A 19,755-nucleotide genomic window follows, 5' to 3' on the forward strand; every position below is an offset into this window, starting at 1 on the left:
CTGGGTAACGTAGTTTTTAGGTTGGACACTATCTTGGAAGTGTCTCTAGCATAGACAGTCACTCGAGACCCGTGACTTGAACGGCCTGAATGGCCTGCGCAACCCACCTGTTTTCCCCGCCTATCCGTGTTCACACAGCCTGCCCTGCCGGCGAGTCTCTCCATGTCGCACATGCGGCGTCACGTGGCGCGGTGATTGTGTTAAGTTCGGCTCTTTCTCCCCAGCATGTAGCCGCAGGGAGAGGCTGCCACATCTCATTAAAAAAGGAAACTCAAAACAACATATAGACAACATATAGACAAAGGACATTAACATTAAAACATAGTCATCCGCGTCTAGACTTAAACAACCAGCTAAACTTGAGTCACAACGGGGAAAAGCGTCCACAACCATTTCCTGTGCAGGGAGCACTCCAGCTCCTTCCTACTGGGACATCTCCCAGATATTTGCAGCTTCAGGCCATTGGACCTCACGGTCACACAACGGCAACTGCCAGAAATGGAACCAGAACAGAAAACCGAAGGGGCGGCGGTTGCACCCAAATGTATCTCACTCACACAGACACACAGACAGTACACAGACTTAAACCCACCTCCAAGGGGTCTTCGGAAGTCCTGGGGTAGCTTCGTAAGCCTGGACGAAAGTTTCCCGGTCAGGGAACCAAGATGAAAGGTCCGGGACTCCCCAGAAAGGGGGTCCACTTAAGTCACAGGATAGCACGCACCCAAAGGACACACGAAAGACCGTCTTGCTGTAAAGCACATGAGGTGGTTTATTAAATCAGAGCTCTGGGCCAGCCCATAACCCCATATCTCACATAGGGGATAGAGGGACTGACCTCGTGGCTCAGGGGCATAGCGCTTATATATGGGCGGGGTAGGGAAAAAGCGAACTTTCGCGCGGGTGCACAGGATTGGTTGTTTTACCTTTTTTGAACACTAGTAGGCCGTACCATGGGGCAGGGTGTAGTTCTTCCCTTGGCCAGCCAGTTTCTGGGATGTTCTTAACAGGCCTTTGTACTGTAACTCCCCCTCCTCTGTAACTAATTAGATGGACCCAAACCTGCTGGCAGGTGCTTTTCTGCCCAAGGTCTAATGTGAAAAATTTACACATATTTCATAAGATGGCCTTTATAATTTTTCACTCTACACTACCTGTGCTGTCTCTGACTGGAGCCTGCCTTTCCTATTATCTTGGTTGTATCAGAACTATTTGGGATGGGTGTTGCTGCTGAGGTTAGAGCTGAGGCCCAAGATCTGCTCATTGCTCCGGAGGAGACAGGAAGAAACCAGTGCTCTGGGCCAGGAGTAAATTCCTGGGTCCTGTCAGTCCAGGTAACTCCCTGTTTGGGTTGAGTATTGCTGTCTTTTTACCTGAGATACTGCCTGGTTTAGAGCTCCTTGGAGCCCTGCCTCCTCTGTGTTTTGTGAGGTTGGGTACAGAGCTATCTCCTAGCATCTGCTGAGTGCTTGGGCCCAGACTGGAAGGTACCAGTACTGAGATCCAGGAGTGAATCCCTAGGTCCCTGTGTGCCCTGGTTACTTTCTGTTTTGGGCGAGTGTTGCTGTTTCCTTACCTGAGATACAGCCTGGGTTAGAACTCCTGGGAGGCCTGCTTCCTCTAAGTTTTGTGAGGCTGGGTGCACAGGTGCCATTGTGATCAGATCAGTGCTCAGGCCCAGACCGGAAGTCCTCTCCAATACTTTTATTAGGTTAAATGTTTTAATTTATATAGTAATATTATTATATTAATAGATACTATGGCTAGAATTATTTTAAAGTGTTCATTTGTTATAAATTCTTCTGGGTGTAGGCCAGATACTTTCATATTAAGCTGCGCTGTGATTATTCTAAGTACACTTTACAGTATGCTTACCTTGTTATGACTTATCTCTTTTCATAAATTGATTATTAAAGTATTATTCATGGCTTAATAAATTTAATTATAGGAGGGTGATGGGTGGTATTTTTGTCTTCAATGCTCAATTAAATTATTCTATTCTTAACTTACTACTAAATCCTCATGTATCCTTTAGTTTCATAAAGGGTGTCGTTGATGCTCTTGTAAAAAAAATGTAGCCCATTTGTTCCCATCTCATTGGCTACACATTGACCTAACATTTTTATGGTTGTTCTTGTGCTTACTTTAGCATCTTTTTAGGGTTTGCTGAGGATGGGCGGTGGTATATAGGCTGAATTAGTAAGAGATGGTGAGGCAGTGTGGGGTTTATTGATTACAGAACAGCCTCCTCTAGATGGATATAAAGTACTGCCAAGTCCTTTGAGTTGTAAGCTGTATGTAGCTAGTAGTTCTCTGGCAAATATTTTTGTTATTTAATTATTTAAGTTTAGGGCTAAGTATGGTGGGATATCTAATCCCATTTTTTTTATCTTAGCTATCATATAATATAAAATAATTAGAATTACTTTCATTGGTGAGTTTAGGTCATAACAATGAATTTTCACATATAAGTAGGATTTCAATTCTATTTGTTTAATTTATAATCATTATGTTTTATGCTGAGAATAATTAGTTTGGGTTAATAGTACAATTGTGGTGGTTGGCACGAAATGTACCAACCCTGAGTGGTATAGCTTAGACAAACTTTTGTTTATTGCTTAATATTTATTACTGTTGAGTCCCATGTGGGTAAGGTTAGGAAAGGCATCTTTAGCTATTTTAATGTGCTTGATACCCTCTCCTAATGGATTTTACAGTCATTTATTGTGCCCTTCCCCCAGCCTGCCAGCCTGGCAGCATGAGCAGGCCTGAAGGCTGTTTACCACAAGAGACCAAACAATAGGACATGGGACGCATTGCATTGCAGGCCTTGGCACACTGTAGTCTGTCACAGGAGCTAAGAAGAATGGACCACCTGCTGAGCTTGCCTTGACACCTTGACACCTGCTATCTCTAACCAGTCCCTGGGCTTAACCAGAAGAAACTCTGGGGGGTGGGGCCTACCCTTTGTATGTGAAAGCAAAATATTAAACTGGGGACCTTGATCAGAATATGTTGTTTTGGCCCCTTCGTTCTCTTGCCCTCCATTCCCCTTTCATTCCTAGCCTTCCTCTCAGGTGAACCTGGTTCCCATAGCTGCTGGCAGCTACAGTTTATGAATATTTGCATGTGTAATCTTACCTCGAATTAATTATAAGGCCAGGACCAAACCTTTGTCTTTATGGCTTTAACTATCCATCTAAGCATTTTCAGTGCTTTGCTTTATTGTTAAGCTATATTTACTTGATAATATGAATTTATTATGAAGAATATGATAAAGTAAATTTTAGGTGAAGTTTGGATTTATAAAATTTTAAATAATTCTAAAATATAAGTCATGTTTTGTGAACTACTAGAATAGGATATAATCATATGAAATTTAAGATTTAATGTTTTTCAAGCTTTTGGGGTTTGGTATCAAAGTTTGGGGAAGGAGGAAAGGGTTTTGGTAAGTGAAATTTGAGTACAGTAAGACTGTAAGTCCTACAACCATGAAAATATAGTCTTGGTGATTTAGTTATGTTTATTAATGATACTTGACTGGAAGTCCAGCTACATGACAAGTTGCTCTTCATGCCTTGATGGCTAAGCTCAGTCACAGCATCAAAAAAAAAAACAAAAAAAAAAAACAAAAAAAAAAAAACAAAAACAAACAAAAAAAAAAAACCACAGTTATGCTGGGCATTGGCTGATTAGCTCATTACTATTGACATGTCTTATTTTAGGGAACTGTATGGTAAAATAATGCAATTGACAGCCCTGAAGAACCAGATGTCTGATAAAGTTTCAGATTAGCTTCCTCAAGTTTATTGGGCCTGGAATGAGAAGAGGGGCATAGGTGGGCGAGTTGTTGGTTTCACAGAGGATGGTAAACATCTAGACCAAATGTGGAAGGGGATAGTCATATGGAAGAGAAGAGATTATGACACAATAATGTATGTCTAATAACACAGATATACCCTTAAACATTAATTAAAATGCTAATCTTAATAGACATGTTTCAAAAGATTTTAGGGTTGATATTGAATCAACATCCTATTTCATTAATTTAGTTTACTTGCTTATATGCTAGGGGAAAATAATTTAATGTATGATATACATAAAGATTCTGTAGTACAATATAATTTTATGTACTGTTTCAGAAAAGAGTTTAACTAGAATATCAGCTTAGGATGTTGATGTTAGGAATTTGTTCCTTCTTCTTGAAGCCTTGAGAGGATAAGTTCCTTAGTTTTGGTTTACAAGACCAAAGTAACTTTATACTATCAGGGCAAAACTTTTTTTTTAGTATTTTGTCTTCAATTATTCCTGAGACTCATATTAGGATTAGGATAATGGAGGAGTAGCTGATGGAGCCTAGTTGTCCGATGATAGTAAATAGGTATTTTACAGGTTGACTTCCAATTAACTTTATGATAAGTGGATTTGCTACTAGGATTCAATATAAGGCTTGTGTGATTGGATGGAAGATGAAGCTGCTTGTTTTGAGGTATGAAGGAAAGATGACTAAGGCATGGTATCTGTCCAGGAGAAAATTAATATAGTGTGGTGTAAGCTGTCAGTGAAGGAGCAAATGAGTGTTCCAACCTCTCACAATGCTATGACATCACAGTATTGGCCGTTTTATTCCTGTTGTTTAGAAATCTCGGATTTTTACCACCCTCAATAGAAATGAAATATGTTGGCTATATTAGAGCAGTCATTGATACAACTGGCATATAAAGATGGAGTTGGATGAGGTCTGTGTTATGAAAACCAACCAGAAACAATGACTTTCCTCATACAGATGCAAAAGTGAGTCTATTTTAAAAGTGTGGCACATGAACAATATTATTTATGAGTAGTGAAAGAAAAAAACAGGAAAGAAAGAAAAAGAAACTACTAAATGAAGTTAGAGCAGGTCTGGCATTTGTAAAGGTAATTGGCATTTAGAAGTATTTTGCAAAGGCTTTATACTCATGCAGATTTTGTGAACCATAGTGTCCTCAGTGATTGTTGTTGGGCATAGATCCTCAGTTACAACAAAACATTCTAAACTGAACACTGAATTTTGCTTTTAGAACCGCAAGTATATATCTGGCATGAAATCTTGCATGTCTCCAACACAGAGTGAATCCATGAGAGCCATATTCAATGAAATCCTGACACTGTGTTGTTTCAGAGGGAAGGCACCTTGACTGACAACAGGTTCTCAGTGGAAGCAGGTGGCAGAGGCTCATCTCTCAGGAATCTACTTCAGCCTTCATGAAACTACTCTTTTTTCTTCTTTCCCATGTTAGCAGTCTTGAGGCAACATTTTGTGATGATGAATACCACAGCTACCACACAGACCAAGAGGAATCCAATCACATCCAGAGAGTGGTACTGGAACCAGCTAAGGTCATGCAGAGCTGGGCGAAGGTGCTTGGCTCCTTTGTTGCGCATGACATACTCGATCCAGAAGATAGCTCGGTCCAGGGGCTTCATTGGCTGGTCATGGTGGATTCTGGATAATCTCATGGCATTCTGTTTATAGCTGCAGGGACAGTGTATACAACTAAAATTAAACAGAAGCTAATTTGCCGATTTACCTAACATTTGTTTAGTTGGGATTAAGTCCCACAAGCAACTCAAAATAAATCACATAGACTTGCCACACAAGTGATGTGTTTTATAAAGTGTCAGAGAGGAGAGTTGAGTGACAGGGAGGTCAGTAAAACACATTTGTTTATCACAGGTTTTCTCTGAACTTGGTGTGTAGCTGACACTGAAAGTACTTAGTGATCTCCTGCATGCACCTTCAGCTTCTCAGTTACACATGCTGACTTGTTTTGTCTTGATTCCTCATAGAATATTTATTTTTTAATTTGAAATTTGTAGATGAGCAACATTTATTGGTAAGAGAAAGTTAGTAAGGAGGTGCACTAACCTTTTGTGTGTATTTGTGTATATGCAACATGTAACACATGATTTAAGACCAAGAAGGGAATAGACACAGAATTCTCTTAAGCTCTACAGGGTCATTTGTCATTTTGGACATCACCTCTCTAGTTTCAGATTCTCCTATTCTCTTCTGCCTGTTTCCAAATTCTTTTTTATAGCTAGTCTCCTGTTTTGAAAACACTTGTTGAGTATGATTCTTCCTTGCACAAAGTTCCACCAGTATTCTCACCAGAATAAAAGCAATGCAATTTTGTTCCTGGACTAAGAGACTGTATGTAAGAACTAGCAGCACTTTTTCCTGTTATTTTGCCTCTGGATCTTCTGATTAAGTACATTTTTATATTGGCAAACTTTGAAGCTACCCATAGTGTTCTCTGGGTATGGTAAGAATTTAATATTGTCTCTCATCTTTAGTACTATTTATGGAATATCACATATCATTATAGAAGTAAAATAAAGTTTTACCAAAAGTTTTATAACTTCAGCAAATGTGGGTAAATATTTACCCTTTCATTAAGATTAAGGTTCATGATTACTTTATTGTATATTATTGTTTTATATTTAGAAATAGTTTCCTTGTTACCTATAAATATATATTTGTGATATTATTTATGTATGTAAAATAGGTTCACACTAACCATGTCTCATTCACTAAAATATAAATTTAGCATAACTTTATCATTAAATATAAGCACAAATTTCAGATATGTGAAATAATAAAGTTTTTCAAACTCATTCTTTTTCAAATAGGATAAAAATCAATCTGATGATTATGTGAATCTATCAATGTCTTTCAAGAAATATTTATTCACACCAATATGAATGCATACATTTTCAACCCTAACACTCAGGCTGAAACAGACAGAGTCATATGAGTTCATGGCTGGTCCTGTGATTTTTTAGTAAGACTATGTCCCAAAAAAAAAGAAAAAAGATGTCTACCTTAAAAAAAATAATCTTGAAACAAATAAGCAAGCAAGCAAACCAACAGACTCATGAAGGGTCATTAATGACAGTCTTCAAGGCAGTGAGAAGGTCTGCAGCTGACAGTGTGTTGAAGTCCACTCTAACAGCTGCTCCCTTGGCTACCATGTGGTTAATATTATCAAGTTGATCCCCAAACAAGGGAATACCAACAATAGGAATGCCGTGATAGATTGCCTCATAGATGCCATTGGTCCCACCATGAGCTATAAAAGCTTTGGTTTTTGGATGACCTGCAATGAGAAGAAGTTTTATATAATTATTCACCATAATAATAAAGAAAGGAGAAATATGAAGGCTCAGAAGAGGGCTGTTCTCATATAAGTATATTATTATATCCACAAACCTGTAGTGACATTTGCCTTACCAAGAAGGTCATTCTGGGGGATCCACTTGTACAGCTGAGTGTTGGATCCTAAGGTGTCTGGTTTCTTACCATCAAATCTCCACAGAACCTGTTACACACAGACAATACCTTATTTAATTACAGACATTTCAAGGCTTTGGTATATTTTGATTCTGGGGAATTGAGATTACTCAGTTGAACATTATCCAGATCATGGACAATGAAATATAAGAAAGAGGAATTCTAAAATAGTATGAGATATTAAAAGGTTCTAATAAATAATACATTTTTCATACATGGCTTCATAATAACTTGAGCATGACATTAGTTATAGCAATTGTATATGTCTGATAATTAGTGACAAGTTTGTGTATACATAAAATTTTTAGACAGTTAATATAATCATTATTGGCAAAACCATGTTCAATTAATAATAGTTTATGATTATATATATTTCATACATAATGTGATATATAGGATATGTGTATGTATATATATTCTCAATAGTGTATCTTTTTAAATCACAGCAACACTATTTTACCTATATTTTCATGTTCCTTAGGCTATTTATTATAATTGAGTTCATTTTGATTCATAATATGGTATTATTTACTATTCCTAAAAAGAATTCCTTTCTTACCAAGAATCAAATTTCCTTTTTTTCAGATATAATTTATTAAAGACTGCCCATGGAAAAATGTCAGCAGGAATATTGAAAATGTGCTTTATCTTGTTCTGAATACATTTTATGTTTAGTATCAAACTCAATTCTAAATTAAAAAGAATCCTCACAAATTGGAATGTGACTGCAAGTCTTTACTTTCTGCATGCTTTGAGTTTAGTAAATTAAATAAACTCCATAATAGGAGAAATTGGTATTAAGTAATAGACTGAATTTAGCTTACAAACATCCAAACACTGCTACTGTTTGACAGTCATGCATTAATACAATTTATGGAGTGGGAGCTGCTACATTCTTCCTATGTTATCCTTCTTTACACGCGACTCCTTCTTAAATTTCAATCTCTTTCACCATCCAGGAAAACAAGCTCACTTGATGTGCTGGAAACAGAATTCCTCCTGATGAGCTCATAATTTCATAATCCTGGTCCCACTTCAGGGTCAGGACCTTTTATTCATCTGTCCTCTCATATTTTCCTACATTAGTTATTAGGAAGAACATATTTTTCCTCTTTTTTTTTCAGACATTCTTGTTTCATTTTCTGTATGTGGATGTTTTGCCTGCATGTAATTCTCTGCACTGTGAGTGTTCTTCCTGGGGGTATGAAGAGCACATTAGATTCCCTGGCAATTGAGTTGGGGACACTTGTGAGCTACTGTGTAATTTCTGGCAGTCAAGCCCAGTTCCTCTGGAAGAGCAGCCTGTGCTCTTAATGCATCACCGAGGCATCTCTCCAGCCCCACAAATAATATTTCTCATTATTATATTTCCTCCTTCTGTTTCTCCTTACTTCCATTCTTTCTTTCTTTTACTTATCTTTTTTTCTCACTTCCTTTGAGGCACTGGCCCATGAAATAGCCCAGAAATGCTTGGAAATCAACATGAAGTCTAAACTGGTTGGAAATATGAAGAAAAAGACCTACTTCAGAGGTCTAAGCACCAACATGTCAGGTATGCACAACCATGCAGGATCTACGTGTGATCTTTCAGGTCATAATGTGAATCAAAAACAAACTAATATTCTATTCTTTGCAATTCATAATTTTCTTTTTAATATGGTATTTGAGATGCATAAGAAACACCGAGTTACTTTACTTTTCACAGAAATTTCCCCTACTGTAATCCTGTCAGTGTTCCACAGTCTTATAATACATTTTTTTCACCTCGTGGATCCTTTCTCTTACCTTCTGTGGAATCTGGGCAAGAGCAGAAGCAATTACATTGGCCTTTTCCTCTGTCGTGTTTTTAACCATTGATCCCAGAGAAAACACCACCACACCATGTTCTCCAGAGCTCTGAACAAATTCTTCTATTTCCTATGAAGACAGTTGTGGCATCACAAATATATAGCTGCAAGGGTAGCATTGTCTAAAGGGCTGAGACCAACATTACCAGAGGAAGTCTCAAAATCACAGGAATTATTTTAGGAAGACCAGTGAGTATATCCAGTGTCTCAGTCCTTAGTGTTCATGAAGAATGCATTTGTACTATTATTACAATTTACCAAAGTTATAAAGTTAGAGGAAAAAAAAGTATTGTTAATAAGAGGTAATTGAAAATTAGAGGATCATTAGGAGGTATTTTTAAAACAACGTGAGAAGGAGGGAGAAAGATTATAACAGCCAGAAGGGATGGATGACAATCCAGTGTCTACCAAGTAGAATAACACTGGTTTACTTACAAACTCACAGAGACTGTAGCAACATGTCTAAACCATTCACAGGTTTAAGTCAGATGAAATCCAGCATTGAGAATTGAAAATGGTCATGGAGTTTTACTTCTTAGTTAACTAAGAAGCTATTTGCAATTGATATCTGATAACAAAGGGTTAAATCAGCTCTCCCTAATAGAGAGTGACTGGGTAAATCACTCTTATAGGAGAGCAGATCCCAAGCTCAGGCAGGAGTATTTAGCCAACCAAAAATAGATGCCATGCTTTTTATCTTTTGTGTGTGTTTTCTCTCCTTTTGTTTGCTTGCATATTTTTGGGCTCATTGCTTTTAAGTCCATTCCTTTGATTTTCTTTTTTGTGATTTCTTTGAGGGAAATGAGAGAAAGGAGCAGTGAAAGAGGGAGTGGAAAGCAGAAAGGGAGGGAGTGAGTGGGAGAGGTTGATGAGAGATAAGATAGGAAGTCTAAGAGGGGGACCAGGAGGTAGCAGCATTTGAGATATAAATGAGTTAATTTAATTTTTTATTCTCCTTCTGAAAAGAGATAAATTATTTGTAGTCCATTTTAAATAAAAATAATGACGTTTCTACTGCCAAAAAAAAAAAATAAATAAGAAATAAGAAAAGAAAACTCTATGACATTGGGAAAAACAAAATACAAAAAACTAGCAATGTATTGAATAATCCCAGTAGCCCTGGGAATAAATTAGGAATTGAAGAAGAGGAGTACCTTATAGTAAAACCTTATGAAGAACAAATATATCAAAATGAAGAGATCGTCTAAAGAGTTGGCGAATATTTGTAAATTGTCCAGAGAGTGTGTTAATTACCAAAAACCCTCTGTGGCTCTGCCAGAGCCTGACATTTACAGAGGTGGATGCTGGCAGCTAACTACTGAACTGATCACGGGGTCCACAATGGAGGAGTTAGAGAGAAGACTGAAGGAGTTGAACAGGTTTGTGGCCCCATGGGGAGAGTGACATTGTCAACCAACCAGAGCTCCAATTCTAAACAAGGTGGTGTCTATACAGCCACCTGGGAACAGACATGGAGGGACCCATGGCTCCAGCTGTATATGTAGTGGAGGATGGCTTTGTTGGGTATCAGTGGAAGAGAAGGTTCTAGGTCCCAAGAAGGCTGGATGCCCCAGTGTGGGGGAATTCAAGGGCAGGAGGCTGGAATGGGTATATGGTTCGGGCACACCCTCATAAAAGCAGGAGGAGAGGAATGGGATAAGGGGTTTTGGAGGCGGGATTGAGAAAGAGGATAACATTTGAAATGTAGATAAATAAATTATCCAACAACAACAAAAAATAATAGAAAGAAAAGAAAAGAAGAGGGCGGGGCGGGGCGGGGCTCTGAGGGAGAGGAGCAACAGGGGCAGGGCTGTGCCATAGCTGGAGATGCTGTTGGCCAGTGGTGGTGCTCCGCCCCCAGTTCTCAGCGCTGAGGGCGTCCAGGCAGGGTGAATGCTGAGGACAGAAGAGTTTGATGACACAGCACTGAAGTTTTTTGTTTGGAGTCTATGTTCTGAACACTTTGTGGAGCCTGTCTGAAGGCTCTGTGTGCAAACGAGCTTAAGATGAAGAGAAGACATTAGCAGGGGATGTGAAAACCAGTCCTCCACAAAGTGCACCCAAAAACCAGCTACCTTCTATTCCCAAAAATGCTCTCCCCAGATCAAAGCCTACATCTCCTCCCCCAGCAGCGCAGTCAACAACTGGCATCCATACCTCTTACGGACCCTTCTACCTGGAATATTCGCTTCTTGCAGAATTTACGTTGGTAGTGAAGCAGAAGCTGCCAGGAGTCTAAGTACAGCCATCTTATCGCTCTGCATTAGTATGGTTTGGAGTAATATTTATACGGCACGGGCTGTATCAGGATGGCGTATTCAAGTTTATGGTGTATATTCCTGATGGCAACTGTCCATGTGTTTGATATTCTTATCTTTCACCCACTAGTTGATCCCACCTCGGGTGAGCTGGATGTGAAAAGAGCATTTGCAAAGTGGAGACGGAACCATAACCATATATGGAAGGTGTTAATGTATGCAAGGAGAGTCTTCTACAAGATCGACACGATGAGCCCCCTAAACCCAGAGGCAGCGGTGCCGTATGAAAAAGACAGTCAGCTTTTTAAAAGTAAAGTGGTCGACAGTGTTAAAGTATGTACTGCTCTTCTGTTTGACCAGCCGAAGACAGAAGACCCCTACGCCATTAGCGTTTCTCCATGGAACTCTTCTGTACATGATGAGGACAGAGAAAAGATGCTGACTCAGAAACAACCTGACGAACAGCACAATAAAAGTGTTCATGTTGCTGGCCTGTCATGGGTAAAACCTGGCTCAGTACAGCCTTTCAGTAAAGAAGAGAAAACAGTAGCAACCTAAGAAATAGTGGATCTGGTGCACCATGCATTTCCTGCTGGACTCTGGCCTAGTTAAAGCTGACTAATGTCAAAGGACTGCCTGAAGAGTAAACCGCGTGAACCGTGACTGGCTATCAGTGTTGTGTATGCATAGGTTCTAACAGCAGGTTATGGAGACCTCTCATTAAGTAAAGCGTTACTTCTGTCGGAAGTGTCAGGGTGGATCTAGTTCAGTACTCCAAATTATTGGGAACCTTGAGGCTTAAGTATTTTTTTGAATATGTTAGAGGTAAGTTGTGTTTACTTAAACTAACAGAACAGAGAAATGAGTACTGTGTAATAGTTTGAAGTTGGTAGTTTCAGCTGTACATATATGTTAGGCCATGAAGAAGGGTGTAGAGAACAGACTCCAGAGGGCAGCACTTTCAAGTAGCAGACTGGCTTCCTGGCTTCAGCCTGCTGACTTGCTGTAAACATCTAGCTCAGAAGCATTAGGAAAGATTAGGAAAGTAGGCAGAACCAGGGCGATTGTTCATATTTTTGTTTGTTTGTTTGTTTGTTTGTTTTGGCAAATTACTGTATTTTTATGGCAGGAAGAAGAAAAAAGTGTTCAAACGGTTTCTGATGAAGTTAGGTATTTAAATGGTGAATGACCGATGTTTTAGTGGAGATGAAATAAACCAATAAATGATTGTTGTCATTTATGCAGGAAAGTAATGCTCCTTTTCAATATAACTAAACAGAGGCTAATTTATAAGTGCTTTATTGAAAAATACACATATTTTCATATAAAATTACAGCAGCAGTACTAAGGGTTTCTAAGTACTCTGCACAGCACTCCTCTGGGGGCAGTGCAAGGCTGTAGATTCTCAGCTGGATGCTTTAGCGGCATGAAGTTACCTAGTAACTTGGTTTATAATGATCCAATTTACAATTGAATTTTCTCCTTAGGATTATTAATCCAATTTAAAAAAACGACTTGACAATAATGATAAATAAAAAAATGATCAAAAAAAAAAAAGGAAAAAAAAAAGAAAAAAAAAGAAAAGAAAAGAAAACCCAGATAATGGGATTGGCTATTGCAGTAGAGCATTCGAGACTGTCAACAATTTAATATTACTCATATTACTGGGATTCCTTATAATCCTCAAGGACAAGCTACTGTGGAAGGGGCCCATGGACCTTTAAAAGAATATCTTCATAAAATAAAAATGGGGAGGCATATCCCTGTACACCACAAGTTTATTTAAATCATGTTCTTTTTATTTTAAATATTTAAAAAAAATTTGGATGCCAAGGAATTTCTGCTGAGTGTCTATGGCACCTTACAACCAGGCATTCTTATGCTGACGTGAAAGAAAAGGATCCATTTACTGGCATCAGGCATGATCCCCATCAGGTGTTAAATATGGGAAAGAGGGTGTGTTTGTGTTTTTCTGCAGGAAGCAGAAGGAGCATGGTGTCTGCCAGAGCAACGGGTGAGACATGCTGATGCTGGGACAAAGAATGATGCTGACCTGTGAGCTTGCTGAGTGCCCTGACAATGGTGACTGGAAAGCTGTATTGGACTTATGTTGCCGACCCACTTTTGCTTACCTATATCCCAGATGGGACAAGCTGTCTTGCCTTAACTTTTTAGACCTTGTGGGACAGAGAGCCAAAAAGAGAAGTTATAATGACTCTTGTATTTTTCTTAAATGTGACCAGTTGTTCAGACTCAAACATGGACTGGTCTAGAAATCAATCCAATATTGGAAATAACAGTCTTCACTTGGAAGGCTGGATCTGGACATTTTCAGAGACATATTTGGAAGCTAGCTGCAGTTCTCTATGATGTTATGTTAGCAAGAGATAAAGTTGGGACAGGATCTAGTTTTCAAACAACTGTTAGTGCATATGTTAAAGCTATTTTAATTGTCAAGTTAAAATTACTTTTGTTTCTTCTAGAGTATTTAATGTAAGTTGCATTGATTGTATACTTTTAATTGTGTTAGTATGTTGAAACCTGACATCTGTTATGGAGGTCTATCAGCCAGCTTTTGTTTTATTGCCTGAGTATTACAGAACGAACCTTGGTATTCTGAAAAAAGCTTGCAAGTACTGGAAGAAGTGAGTCAGGCTTTAAGCAGAATCAAGAGGGTAATGGGCTTGATTATTGCTGGTATAACAGCTTTAATTACATTAACTGCTAGCACCACTGCTGCTGCAATTGTTTTGACACAAGGACTTAAGACAGCTACTTTTGTTAATCATTAGCAAAAAAGGATAGTGTTGAGTATAGAGAAGGATCTAGATAGGCATTTGGAACAATGGATTGATGCTCTTCATCCTATTCAAATTATTGAAAGGTGGTTGAGAGTTTAAGAGTAAGGAGCCACCATGGTCAAGTGTCTTGCCAAATACCACTGGAATTGTGCTACTTCTAAATTAACAAGGATAGTTATTATAATTAGCAAAAAGTTTAGAGACACTTGCAATGTACTTGGCATAATTCTAACAACTTCCTGCATGTTGTAACTTTGCATAGTGAGCTTATGAATTTAAAGAATGCTTCTCTGCTGAGGATTGATGCTGCAGATTTGGCTGATAAAATTACCTGTGTCCGGAAGTCAGTATTCCCATTTTAGGCAAGCTTCAAGAATGGTATATATAGCTTGAGCATGGTAGCCCTTTTTGTCCTTGGAATACTTTTATCCCTGCCCGTCATGTGAAAGCTTGTCTTTAACAACATCATCACATTGGCAGCTAAGGTACATGGCTTAAAACTGAAAATGGACCCCCAGACAAAGTTATTAATTCAACAGGCTAGAAATCAAAGGACAGGTAATATTCTGAACAGAGCCTTACCAACCTAAGGCAGAAGTCCATTGCTTTTGATAATGCAAATTCACGAAGGGTACAAAAACGTATTCTTGTCAGAACTACTTAAGATAGGCTCAGTCTTGTTTATGAAATACAAAAGGGGGAGAGGCGGAGAGCTTTTGGGGCTGCTTGGCAAGAATCTGACATGGGCCAAGAAACGGAAATGGGCTTCAGGTAGGAATCTGACATTAGGCTAGATCAAAGAAGTAAGTAATTTCAGGCATGAAAATGACTTTGGGCTAGGACAGGAAAGTAGGCTCAGATATTTTGGTCATCCTGATAAGCCCTTAGAAACAGTGATCAAGGGAGTCATCACAGAACTTTGTCTAGTTTCTTGCTTATTCTTTGACTATTTGTGTTGATTTTCTTGCTTGTTCCTTGACTATTTGCATCTATGGTATTGCTTGTTCCTCAACCTAGAACTGACCTTAATACTTGCATGTAATTGAAATGGCATAAAACAAAAAGGAGGAGGGGGGATGGCATAGGGGCATTCTTTGGGGTGACTATGGGGGAAGAGGATGAAACCTGAACTGTAAATAAATACAATATCCAATAAAAAAAAGAAAGAAAAGGAAAAATAAGATTTTAGGAAAAAAAACCTCTCTAACATCAAAACAGAAAAGAATTCAATAAGCTTAGGCCAATGGTCCAAAGTAGTTCCCTCAGATGAAGTAGCCTCCAGTTATTTGAAAAATTTTTAATAATTTTAGCTATCAGAAAAATTCAATTCATATATGTCACTTTTCTATCATAATCCAGTTATAAAGAATGCTACAACAATTTAAATAATGTAATAAAGTGCTCCTGCAGATATTATGAAAATGGAATACTTATGCATTTATCCTTGTTGGAAATGTCAAATGATATCAATATAAAAGCATAAATAATTTTCTTCATATAACTAACATTAGTATAATATATACAGTTAACCTATGTTACCCTTTGGTGATAGCTGAGGGAAACAGTTGTAAGAAAAAAAATCCACATAATAGGGTTCACTACATCACTATTTTCAATGCCCCTAATATAGAATTAGCTTAGATATTCTTCAACTGATTAATGTGAAAAGGTGTTGGTAAATAATATACACTATATAATAATGCTTTACCCAGGGATTAAAAATGTTATTATTGTGTAATCTCAGGTAAACACTTATTGTTTAGTGGACATGATGTTAAGCAGTAAGCCAGACACAGAAATATAAGTGTTGTTTCCTTTTTCATATGTGGAAACTACAAAGACGAAATCAAAATACCTGTAAAATGTAAATGTAGAAAGACTATAGGGAAGTGGAAATGTAAAAGGGAGCAGTGTGTGGAACACACACACACATGAAGCTGTCTAACTCCGCCTGCGTGCCATGCTATAACCTGCTTAGTTAGGTCTGGAGTTCTTGGCAGTTGTCTGTTTTCCTCTCTCTTGTTTTCATCGGCTAATTTAACCCTGTACACTGGCCAGGCAGTGAAACAACACAAGGATTTGAGGACATTACCTCTGATCTCTGTTGGATATTTCTTTAACTTATCTATCTCTAATTATATAATACATAACATTTATTATACTGCATACAATGGTTCATCATCATTATAAGATTTTCAGGTAGAATATAATTTCTCTTTAACAAAGAAATTGATTCTTTGTTTGTTTAGCTGTTCAACACATATCTGGCATTTATTATATGTTCTTGAAGAGAATATAAATTATATTTTATGAGTTACCTAAACATCCTTAAATAACTGACTACATTCTAAAGTGATTTGACACTTTGTTACACAGTAATGAGAAACAGAGATGTAAGGAAATATTATATATGCCAAGTGTCAGAGAGTTCTAACCCACTTTTTATACTTCTCAGGAAACCAAACATCTGGAAAGAAACCAAACATCTGATGAATTGTTTCCATGAAAAAGGAAAAACTGTTTATCAAGAGAAACAATATAGAGTTACCTTAGGCAGTGGTTTGGCTGGTTTGCAATGGAGTCCTCCAACAAAGTCAAAATTAGGTAAGAAAGGGTGAGGAAATTGCAAGTCCCAGAAGGTTCGAATGAGCCATATGTCTGCCTTCCCCATCATCTCAGTTAATGTAGTGGGTCTCCCTGTACCCCAAAACACATAAAATATGCAATGGTTGAAGGAGGTTGTCTGGAATGTAGCTGGTGATTTCTGTGAGTTGAGATCATGTAGACAAGCAATTTAAGATGTTTAAATTATGAGTTATGATATAATTATATTAACATAAATATTAATTGTGTGAAAATTCCATTGATTTGTAAAGTTACTCCAATGAATTTGAAACATTTTGGGTCTTGCAAAGAAGCTTGAAAATGATTAGAAAAACAGCTTTCATAGAATATTAGTCTACATTATACATTTTCCTAGTTATTCTCCTGATTTCTGATTCTTGAAATATACCATGAGAATATGTAAGTTTGACTAAATTATCACTGATTAGTTTATCACAGATGTACTGTGTCTATTACAGGAAACTAATAGTACTAATTTACCTGTATTTACCAAAGTTATAGCTGTATATTTCCACAAAAAGTTAAATTTTAAATTCATTTGACTATTAATTTTGGTAGTATTTCATTTAATAAAAAGATATTTAATAATTAATAAAAATGTGCATTTTGTAGAAAGATTTAAGGCTTTAAGACATACGTTTTACAGATCTGAGACATTTAAAATCTAAGAAAAGCAAGTTGCCTTGACTGTTTCAAGTTCTAGTGACACTATCTAATATGAAAAACCGTTCAGGATGTACTTGATTAATGTTTTAATTTCTAAGGGGATGTGTTTTTTTTTTCAGTGCTACACAGATAGTTGAGGTAGTAAATTATGAGTCTGTAGTGTTCTCATTTACAGTTATTAAAGTGTTCAATGAAACATAGAGTTTCTTTTCACTGAGAAAAACATAGAGTACATCAAACAACTATCAAGAGAAATCTTCCTTGTCTCACTTTGCATTGTTACTAATTTCTGGTGTGTTCTGATCAGTTACTCTACAGTATTTGCCTTGTTTTGAGGCTCTCTGCTTGTTTTCTATTTTTACTTTATCAGCTCACAATTAACAGTCTCATTCTATGACTTTATATTCACCTATACACACTCACATTCAAAGTAACATCAATCAGGATTTCCCAGTAACAATGAAAGGCACAGTTTACCTAGAACATCACTGTAAAGCTGACTCCAGGACTTCTCATTAAATGCTGGGAACCAAAAGTCAAAATACAGCACCTGCAACATATTCTTCACCCTTTCTACAAACGTCATGCGGTCACTTAATTCTGACAGAACCACAGATACATAGGAAGGGGGGAGTGGAAGCCCCCCGCTGTACTTTTCACATCTGTATCCAGGACAGAAGCGAAGACTGTACACCAAAGGTGTCTTAAGCAGTTCTGCCAGGAGCTCACCACAGGGACCCACGGCATCTGCGAGAATGACATCAAAATTAGATCCTTGGAGTTTTTTCATAAGACTCTTATTCCAGACTACTGCTTTGCAGAAACTTTCAATAATGTCTGAATATTCACTGAAGGCTTTTTGCATTTCAGAATAATATGTCCAGAGAGAATATTTTGGAACATCGTTTGTCCATTCACTTATCGATTTTCCAAAAGTATATTCAAGCTCCTCTTTACTCAAAGGTGCAGAGTAAATCTCAAAATTGATAGAAGATTCATTGCTGGGCCCAATGAGAATAGAAGCAGAAGATACAAGAACGGTGACTTCATGACCTCTCTGCACAAGTTCATCCAGAATTACCTTGATATTTATCCAATGGCTGTGTTCTGTGGGCCACACTAGCACTTTTCCACAGGCTCCATTTCTAAAGCAGCATATAAGGTGTATCAACAGAAACACTGAAGTCTGTTTCAAAGACATTTTACTGAACGGGAATGCTTTTGATATCTGTCATTCTTTGTATATTTCCTGCTTATATGTCAAGTTCAATCAATCAAGAAGTTAACATATAACTTCTAAACAAATCACTGACTAGAGAAGTCTGATGGTGTAACGTCCTTGTAAATACACCCTTGGAACATGAACTCAAGGTTAACAAAGTTTGTTTATTTGGTTTTTTTTTGTCCCTGATACTATTGAGCTAAAATTGATCAACTTCTTATAAGCAAGTGTCGTGTCTTGAATATAACATATTAGTATATAGAAAGAGTCACAGAAAATAGTCTGTATTTCTTAAGTGTACTTAACATAACTGTAAAGATCAAATAAGGATCTGAGTGAATCAGCATTTCTTAGAACTTGGTGGTTTTTAAAAAAAACTTTGATATGTATAATTCATTATGTTACATTGTTTGGTCCATCAAATTGCCATATTTCCTCCCAGAAGGAGGATGTGATCCAATAATGTCCAGGAAAGAACAGAATCTTACAAAACTTCTCTTCTACCATATAATACACAATTACTTGGGTCCTGTATATTCTTTGGTGGACATGTCATCAAATGTGCCCCTTTTAGGTTCCTTTTGTCCTGAGAAACATCATTATTAGAAGGAATTTGGAGAACATGGGGGTTCTTCTGCTTAGAGTTTTAGTACAGAATGAAGGGAAGTTAGGGCAGGAATTGAAGGGAGGAACTTGGAGGTAGGAACTGAAGTAGAGGCCATAGAGGAACAATACTGGTTTATCCTGACGGCTCTCTCAATTCTCTCTCTTACATCCAGTACCACCATCCTAGGGATGCCAACAATCACAGTGAGATGGGCTTTTCTACAGCATTCATCAAACAAGAAAATGATTGACAATCTGTTTTAAGTATTTTATGTGCTAAGGTTCCTTCCTCTCAGATGGCATTAACTTGTATTGAGTTAACTAAAAACTCACCAATGTGAAATGACAAAGGAAACTTTAGTGACATACTGCTCCTAGGATTTCACCATGATGGAAT

At 37.6% G+C, this 19,755-nt stretch overlaps 1 protein-coding gene and 1 pseudogene across 1 annotated transcript; one reads left to right on the plus strand and one right to left on the minus strand.

Moving 5' to 3' along the window:
- Positions 1-5,386: 5,386 nt before the first annotated feature.
- Positions 5,387-18,754, minus strand: LOC117712673 (UDP-glucuronosyltransferase 2B1-like). Its single transcript, XM_076938737.1, has 6 exons — positions 18,008-18,754; positions 16,788-16,936; positions 9,119-9,250; positions 7,274-7,361; positions 6,865-7,139; positions 5,387-5,515 (listed from the first exon to the last, which is right to left on the minus strand). Exons 1-5 carry the CDS (start codon positions 18,729-18,731, stop codon positions 6,916-6,918), a joined length of 1,317 nt encoding a protein of 438 aa, XP_076794852.1. The 5' UTR covers positions 18,732-18,754; the 3' UTR covers positions 5,387-5,515; positions 6,865-6,915.
- Positions 10,372-12,832, plus strand: LOC117712708 (AKT-interacting protein pseudogene; annotated as a pseudogene).
- Positions 18,755-19,755: the final 1,001 nt, after the last annotated feature.

This window comes from Arvicanthis niloticus, chromosome 7 (assembly GCF_011762505.2).
Source record: "Arvicanthis niloticus isolate mArvNil1 chromosome 7, mArvNil1.pat.X, whole genome shotgun sequence".
NCBI classification, from domain to species: Eukaryota; Metazoa; Chordata; class Mammalia; order Rodentia; family Muridae; genus Arvicanthis; species Arvicanthis niloticus.

What these genes read in the sequence shown, in the direction of transcription:
- LOC117712673 (XM_076938737.1), bottom strand. Translation starts at nt 18,731, where the DNA reads ATGTCTTTGAAACAGACTTCAGTGTTTCTGTTGATACACCTTATATGC. An exon ending in GCTTTACAGTGATGTTCTAG is followed by an intron (nt 16,937 to 18,007) that starts GTAAACTGTGCC and finishes TTTGGGGTACAG; the next exon opens with GGAGACCCACTACATTAACT. An exon ending in CAGCCAAACCACTGCCTAAG is followed by an intron (nt 9,251 to 16,787) that starts GTAACTCTATAT and finishes CTGTCTTCATAG; the next exon opens with GAAATAGAAGAATTTGTTCA.